At 40.9% G+C, this 8,919-nt stretch overlaps 1 protein-coding gene across 1 annotated transcript in view; it reads right to left on the reverse strand.

Moving 5' to 3' along the window:
• Window positions 1–615, reverse strand: part of ptpn18 (protein tyrosine phosphatase non-receptor type 18) — a 43,212-nt gene extending 42,597 nt beyond the window's left edge. The window contains exon 1 of the mRNA XM_062998587.1: window positions 288–615. Coding sequence (XP_062854657.1) covers window positions 288–372 — 85 coding nt within the window. The 5' untranslated portion in view covers window positions 373–615. The remainder of the gene's footprint in view (window positions 1–287) is intronic.
• Between the last annotated feature and the right edge of the window lie 8,304 nt (window positions 616–8,919).

Raw genomic sequence — 8,919 nt, forward strand, 5'->3', positions numbered from 1 at the left:
CTGCAGGCATTAGCCAGTTATGCCTGCTAGAGGGCACCCAGCCGACCGGTAGCGGAGCCGAGACTTGAACCTGGGAGTTCAAATCGCAGCGCTGGTGTGCTAGTGACTTATCGCGCTGTGCCACCTGAGCGAAAAAAAAAACATATACATGTTTCTCTAGATGTCAAATCTCAATACAGAAAATGTCTAGCTCCACAAGACTAGGAGAATTCTGATACTACATGGCAGTTGTTCTCTATTCTGCATTTGGGACACATCAATTAAGACACAATAAAAATTGTACTTACAGGGAAGGATATCCTTGTAGCGGTTTTTCTTCACATTATCTTGAGCTTTTCCAGCCTCCGTCGTCAGGCCGGATTTTTCCTTCATTGAGCCAGTCTCCTGCTTAATTATCTGCAATAAAAAAGTAAAAGTTGTAAGAACCTGGTTATATCATATAACAACTAGCCCAAGTATTGAACAGGAGAAAACCCTCCATTGATTCGACTGCCAAGAATCCTTGTAGTGCCATAAACTGGGATCATTTAAAAAAAAAATTATGTTTTACCACCAGACAATGGCTATGTCAATGAGCATTAATGTTTCTTTTAGTTTAGGGGATTGAGTTGTTTGTTGCTCTCGCTCGCTCGCTCTCTCTCTCTCTCTGTGCTTATGCAGGTTTCTGATGACACTGCAATTATGAGGTGTATCAGGAATGGACAGGAGGAGGATTACAGGAATCTGGTAAATGACTGGTGTAAGCTGAACCAGCTATTTTTAGATTTTCAGCATTTGGCAGACCCTCTTATCCAGAGTGACTTACAGAAGTGCTTCCATATTAAACATTTCCTACTTGATAGTTAAGATAGACAACAGTAGAAGAGCACAAATCTGCTGAAACCCTTGTTCGAACGGACACAAGGGAAGTTCGTTCCACCACTAGGGTGTAAGTGCAGATGAGAGCCTTGATGCTCGTCTTCCCCGAATTCTGGGTGGATAAGTTCTCTAAGGTAGCTTGGGGCTGGTCCATTTTTGGTTTGTAGGCGAATCTCAAGTATCAGCTCTGTCTTGCTGGGATTAATATTAGTAGATTAAGGAGATATTGTGTTCTGGGGCAAAAGCATCAACAAAAGTGGTCTGAACAAATTAAACAAACTCATCAGGAGGCAAGCTGGACTCTGTAGAAGTTGTGGCAGAACAAATGACTCTAAACAAGCTGTTAACCAGTACCTCACACCCTCTGTATACTCCACTGGAAAAACAGGGAAGCCCATCCAGTGACAGACTGTTACAGCTGTGCTGTGTTAAAGAGCACGATGTGAAATCTTTTCTACCCACTGCTATACGGCTCTACAACAAGTCTTCTCACTGCAGAGATGGTACTAATCTCCTGCTGTACACACTGTGCAATTTATCACATCATGCTACACACATTAGATTGTAAATACTGCTGATACTCCTAGTTATGTTTATATTTACTGTTTTAACCACCTTAAACCTTTTTGTGCAATACCTGTCATATAAATGCAACAACTGTCTCATATGCTTATGTAAATATATGATGGCGGTCTGTCCGTTTGTCTGTCCGTCCGTCCGTCTATCTATCTGTATATCTGTCTATCTGTCCATCTATCTATCTGTATATCTGTCTATCTGTCAGTCTATCTGTCTGTCTGTCTGTCTGTCTGTCTATCTATCTATCTAATCTATCTATTTGTCTGTCTGTCTCTATCTATCTATCTGTCTGTCTATATATATATATATACAGTGTATCACAAAAGTGAGTACACCCCTCACATTTCTGCAAATATTTCATTATATCTTTTCATGGGAAAACACTATAGACATGAAACTTGGATATAACTTAGAGTAGTCAGTATACAGCTTGTATAGCAGTGTAGATTTACTGTCTTCTGAAAATAACTCAACACACAGCCATTAATGTCTAAATAGCTGGCAACATAAGTGAGTACACCCCACAGTGAACATGTCCAAATTGTGCCCAAATGTGTCGTTGTCCCTCCCTGGTGTCATGTGTCAAGGTCCCAGGTGTAAATGGGGAGCAGGGCTGTTAAATTTGGTGTTTTGGGTACAATTCTCTCATACTGGCCACTGGATATTCAACATGGCACCTCATGGCAAAGAACTCTCTGAGGATGTGAGAAATAGTATTGTTGCTCTCCACAAAGATGGCCTGGGCTATAAGAAGATTGCTAACACCCTGAAACTGAGCTACAGCATGGTGGCCAAGGTCATACAGCGGTTTTCTAGGACAGGTTCCACTCGGAACAGGCTTCGCCAGGGTTGACCAAAGAAGTTGAGTCCACGTGTTCGGCGTCATATCCAGAGGTTGGCTTTAAAAAATAGACACATGAGTGCTGCCAGCATTGCTGCAGAGGTTGAAGACGTGGGAGGTCAGCCTGTCAGTGCTCAGACCATACGCCGCACACTGCATCAACTCGGTCTGCAGGGTCGTCATCCCAGAAGGAAGCTGACGCACAAGAAAGCCCGCAAACAGTTTGCTGAAGACAAGCAGTCCAAGAACATGGATTACTGGAATGCCCTGTGGTCTGACGAGACCAAGATAAACTTGTTTGGCTCAGATGGTGTCCAGCATGTGTGGCGGCGCCCTGGTGAGAAGTACCAAGACAACTGTATCTTGCCTACAGTCAAGCAAGGTGGTGGTAGCATCATGGTCTTGGGCTGCATGAGTGTTGCTGGCACTGGGGAGCTGCAGTTCATTGAGGGAAACATGAATTCCAACATGTACTGTGACATTCTGAAACAGAGCATGATCCCCTCCCTTCAAAAACTGGGCCTCATGGCAGTTTTCCAACAGGATAACGACCCCAAACACAACCTCCAAGATGACAACTGCCTTGCTGAGGAAGCTGAAGGTAAAGGTGATGGACTAAACCCAATTGAGCACCTGTGGCGCATCCTCAAGTGGAAGGTGAAGGAGTTCAAGGTGTCTAACATCCACCAGCTCCGTGATGTCATCATGGAGGAGTGGAAGAGGATTCCAGTAGCAACCTGTGCAGCTCTGGTGAATTCCATGCCCAGGAGGGTTAAGGCAGTGCTGGATAATAATGGTGGTCACACAAAATATTGACACTTTGGGCACAATTTGGACATGTTCACTGTGGGGTGTACTCACTTATGTTGCCAGCCATTTAGACATTAATGGCTGTGTGTTGAGTTATTTTCAGAAGACAGTAAATCTACACTGCTATACAAGTTGTACACTGACTACTCTAAGTTATATCCAAGTTTCATGTCTATAGTGTTTTCCCATGAAAAGATATAATAAAATATTTGCAGAAATGTGAGGGGTGTACTCACTTTTGTGATACACTGTATATATATATGTATATATAGCTGTCTGTATCTATCTATCTGTCTGTCTGTCTGTCTGTCTGTCTGTCTATCTGTCTGTCTGTCTGTCTGTCTGTCTGTCTGTCTGTCTATCTATCTATCTATCTATCTATCTGTCTGTATATTTATCTATCTGTTTGTCTGTCTGTATATCTGTCTGTCTATCTATCTGTCTGTCTGTCTGTCTGTCTGTCTGTCTGTCTGTCTGTCTGTATATTTATCTATCTATCTATCTGTCTGTATATTTATCTATCTATCTGTCTGTATATTTATCTATCTGTCTGTCTGTCTGCCTGTCTGTCTGTCTGTCTGTCTGTCTGTCTGTCTGTCTCTATCTGTCTGTATCTATCTGTCTGTCTGTATCTATCTATCTGTCTGTCTTGCTGTATCTATCTATCCGTCTATTTATGATTTTGGAATCTTTCCACAAGATGGTGCCATTTTCTTCCAGTTATTAAACAAATTCAAACGGGGATTGTAAGAATAAAAATTTGCAGAATAATCAGTGTTCATCAGCGCCACAGGCTAATTTAATGGAAATGCCATCCTAAATGCACATAAATAACATATTGAACACATGCAAATACATCTTACATTTCCTCTTAGCACTATATTTAACTTCATTCCTAGTTATTCTGTTCAGACAACAAATATTAGCATGCTACACTACACCGATCAGCCCTAACTTTTAAAACACTGACAGGTGAAGTGAATAACATCTCATTATAATGGCAACTTTTTAAGCAGTGGGATACATCAGGCAGCAAGTGTACACATGGTTTTTCAGGTTAATGAGTTGGAAGCAGATCTTGTCAAGTGTACCTGCCATACAGTGGAACGACAACCAGTGAACTTAGGACAGAGTCAAATACATCCAAGGCTCTTTAATGAGTGTGGGGAGCAAATGCTAACTTGCTGTGAATGACGATGCCCATCATGTCAATGCTGAAGTGCATATGCGTGAATTACATGGAGAAGAGATGGCACCAGAATTCATTATGAGAAGAAGGCAATCTAGCAGAGGCAGTGTGATACTTGGGTCCTGGCATTTATGTGAATATATCTTAGACACATACCACCTATGTAAACTTTGTTGCAAAACAAATACACCCCCTCATGCTCATATTATTCCTTAATTTCAGGAATGGTTTGAGGAATATCACAGACAAATAGTTTAAGGTGTTGACTTGGTCTCCAAATCTCCAGGTCTCAATCCAATCGAGCATTTGTGGCATGTGCTAGACAAACAAGTGTGATACATGGAGGCCCCATCTTGCAATTTACAGGAATTAAAGGATAACGTCTTGGTGCCAGATACCCAGAAGTTGTGCGAAGTATTACCCATTGCCATCAGGTGTATAAAATTAATTAAACAAAATGAATTGTATGCTTTTATGTATCATCAGTTTGCAGACAGTCCTTTTCCGTGCAGAAAGCAAGGTCCATATAGACATAATTTGACAAGTTTGGTATCCAGGAATTTTACCGGTCTACAGAGGGCTCTAACCAAAGTTCCAGTAAACACTTCAGGATGAATTGGAACACTGATTGCATGATTGCCAGGTACACTACTGTAGTTTAACATTAGTGGCTGACCTGACAGATGCTCTTTTTACTGAATAACCAGTAACCCTTTGTCTTTACAAAGTTTAGATAGATGAATAAATAGATAGATAGATAGATTTATTAATCCCAGGGGTAATTGTTTCCTTACAGCGGCAGGAACATAGTACTAAACACATCACAAACTATACATACTGTATAATAAAACAACAGCAACAACAACAATAATAATAATAATAACAATATTGGTGCAATGTTAGTTGGTGTGTGTTGGTGTTCAGCATTTTTAGGGTACGGTTAGAAACTGGAACTAAACTGGAACATTTTAAGACATTAGTTTATTTTCACTCCAAAACAATTATTTGTTACATAAGGTCAATGGCTGAGATAGACTGGCACCCAGGGTATTCCTGGCATGTGCCCAATGCTTCCTGCTTGATGAAATGAAATAAATCATATACTGATCAGCCATAACTTTAAAATCACCTCCTTGTTTCTACACTCACTGTCCATTTTATCAGCTCCAATTACTATATAGAAGCACTTTGTAGTTCTACAATTACTGACTGTAGTCCTTCTGTTTCTCTACATACCTTTTTACCCCCTTTCACCCTGTTCTTCAATGGTCAGGACTCTCCCAGGACCACCACAGAGCAGGTATTATTTAGGTGGTGGATCATTCTCAGCACTGCAGTGACACTGACATTGTGGTAGTGTGTTAGTGTGTGTTGTGATGCAGTGTTGCTGGAGTTTTAAATACCGTGTCCACTCACTGTCCACTCTATTAGACACTCCTACCTAGTTGGTCCATCTTGTAGATCAAAGACAGTCAAAGACAATCACTCATCTATTGCTGCTGTTTGAGTTGGTCATCTTCTAGACCTTCATCAGTGGTCACAGAACACTGCCCACAGGGTGCTGTTGGCTGGATATATTTTTGGTTGGTGGACTATTCTCAGTCCAACAGTGACAGTGAGCTGTTTAAAAACTCCAGCAGCGCTGCTGTGTCTGATTTACTCATACCAGCACAACACACACTAACAAACCACCACCATATCAGTGTCACTGCAGTGCTGAGAATGACCCACAACCCAAATAATACCTGCTCTGTGGTGGTCCTGGGAGAGTCCTGACCATTGAAGAACAGCATGAAAGGGGGCTAACAAAGTATGTAGAGAAACAGATGGACTACAGTCAGTAATTGTAGAACTACAAAGTGCTTCTATATGGTAAGTGGAGCTGATAAAATGTGTAGAAACAAGGAGATGGTTTTAATCTTATGGCTGATCGGTGTATAGACTGTTAAAATAACCTTGAATATTTATGTAAAATATATAATTTCGAAGGCTAGAATTAAAAGCAAAGTTATATAATGTAATTTTAGGGCATACTCTGTATTGTTGGGACTGACTAATGGCTATGCTACCTTCAGTCACACACGTACAGCTCCTGCATGATCGTTTACACTGTGCCGTCTTTGCATGTTTTACAACTTTGTCCTGAAGGTGAATTGAGGATGATCTGGACATTGAACATGTATCATTAACCCAGGACATTGCCATGCGAGTCTGATGCTCCTCCTCCTTCCGCCTTGTCAATGCTCTGAGGCATTGGTAAACATCAGCAGCATTTCTATTTGGTATGTCCTTTTATGTCATTTTTTCTTCTTGCTTGTAAATTAGAACCTGTTCATCATTTTTTTTTACCTCAAATATGTTGAGCCATGTTGTCAAGGTAACAACTGACATGCTAGCATGTAAAGGGCAGCTTTGTGGAGGTCTGAGGTTTCAATATATTTGGTCAAAATGACCTCTTTGAGCTTTTGAGGTAAACATAGTAAACATTTTTGCTTTGTAATATTAATGCCATAACAATGTTAGTCATTTCATTTCCAGCAACTGCTTTATCATGGTCAGGATTGTGGAGGGTCCGGTTCCACTGGGAAACACTAGGTGCAAGGCAAGAATACTCTGGACAGGCAATCAATCCATCATGGGCTTCAACTATCCACCCCATCAAATAGGTTCTTTGCAGTGGGCTAGTGTAATAGACTGCTGTACCCTAATATTGTGTTGGTCCCCCTTTTGCTGCCAAAACAGCCCTGCAACTGTGATGCACTGTGTATTCTGACACCTTTCTATCAGAACCAGTATTAACTTCTTCAGCAATTAGAGCTACACTAGCTCGTCTGTCGGATCGGACCACACGGGCCAGCCTTCGCTCCCCACGTGCATCAATGAGCCTTGGCCGCCCATGACCCTGTCGCCGGTTTACCACTGTTCCTTCCTTGGACCACTTTAGATAGAAACTGACCACTGCAGACCAGGAACACCCCACAAGAGCTGCAGTTTTGGAGATGCTCTGACCCAGTCGTCTAGCCATGACAATTTGGCCCTTGTCAAACTCGCATTTTTCCTGCTTCTAACACATCAACTTTGAGGATAAAATGTTCACTTGCTGCTTAATATATCCCACCCACTAACAGGTGCCATGATGAAGAGATAATCAGTGTTATTTACTTTATCTGTCAGTGGTCATAATGTTATGCGTAATCGATGTATTATAATCATGTTATTTCTAGAACTCTACAGATCAGTGCTAGCTCAGGATGAAAGGTACTGGATTATTGATCAGAAGGTTTCTGGTTCAAGCCACACCACCTCATTGTTGGGTCCCTGAGCAAGGCTCTTAACCCTCAATTATTTACACTGTCTTTGGTCACAGTTGCAAGTCACTTTGAATAAAAACATCAGCTGAATGTCATAAATATTAAGACCAAGAGGCTTATTAAAACCTCTTCTTTATTTATTTTTAATTTATATATATATATATATATATATATATACTGTATATATATTTATTTATTCAATCAAGTAATAACAACAGTACTTAAAGTAATTAACACCAACAGTCTTGATAAGATCTGAGAAACCACATCAATGTGTGCCTGTGTCATGAAAGCCATGAAAGCATTTCCTGTCTCAACGTGTTCAGCATCGTATTCTGCAGCATTTCATAATAGTAACAGAACAAAGGTTTATGTGGTTCTCAGTGTCTGTTGGGGGGGGGGGGGGGGGGGTCCACAGTATACAGTATGTAAGGATAAAATACTTGCACCACTGTAGGTACTCTACAAACAGACTATGCATATATTTAAGCAAGCCAGCTATCAGTATTTTAAAGAAAGATGCAGGAACCACAGCTTTTTCTGGCTAACACTTAAGCAGTTGTGAGAAACTGACAAGTTTAATGTGTAATATAGCACACATTGCAAGATCTGCTTTTTTGCAGAAGAGATGCATGCAAAAGACAGTAGTAACATAATCTTAGATCAGCTAATGATTGTATCTGCATTCATTTATATCTTTATTTTGTGGGCACATGGAAACAATGGCTGCACAGTGGAAATACACCCTAGACAGGATGCTTATTTATCACAACACAAGACACTCTTGCATCCACACACTCACATACAATTTAGAAGATCGGGTAGGGCTATCAAGTTCAAGATGTATTTATTTTTTAGGATTTTAACATCATGTTTTACATGGTAACATTCATGACAGAACAGGTAGTTACTCATTACACAAGATTTATCAGTTCACAAGTTTAATATCGAACACAGTCGTGGGCAATTTTGTATCTCCAATTATCCTGACTGCATGTCTTTTGACTATGGGAGGAAACCAGAGCTCCTGGAGGAAACCCACACAGACACGGGGAGAACGTGCAAACTCCACACAGAAAGGAATTGAACCCAGGACCTTCCTGCTGTGAGGCGACAGTGCTACCCACCGAGCCACCGTGCCATCCTCAAGTTTTAAATTAAGCTGTTATTAGAGGTGTAAGCATAGGTACAGTTAAAAATCAGAAAAGGCTAGTTTGAAATGTAAAAAAGCACGATCACCTGTAAGAAAACCATACAGACACAGGATGAACATGCCAAACTCCTTACAGACAGTGACAGAACCATTGTGCCAATAGTTTATGGCCAATACC

The sequence above is a fragment of the Trichomycterus rosablanca genome, chromosome 7 (assembly GCF_030014385.1).
Source record: "Trichomycterus rosablanca isolate fTriRos1 chromosome 7, fTriRos1.hap1, whole genome shotgun sequence".
NCBI lineage: Eukaryota > Metazoa > Chordata > Actinopteri > Siluriformes > Trichomycteridae > Trichomycterus > Trichomycterus rosablanca.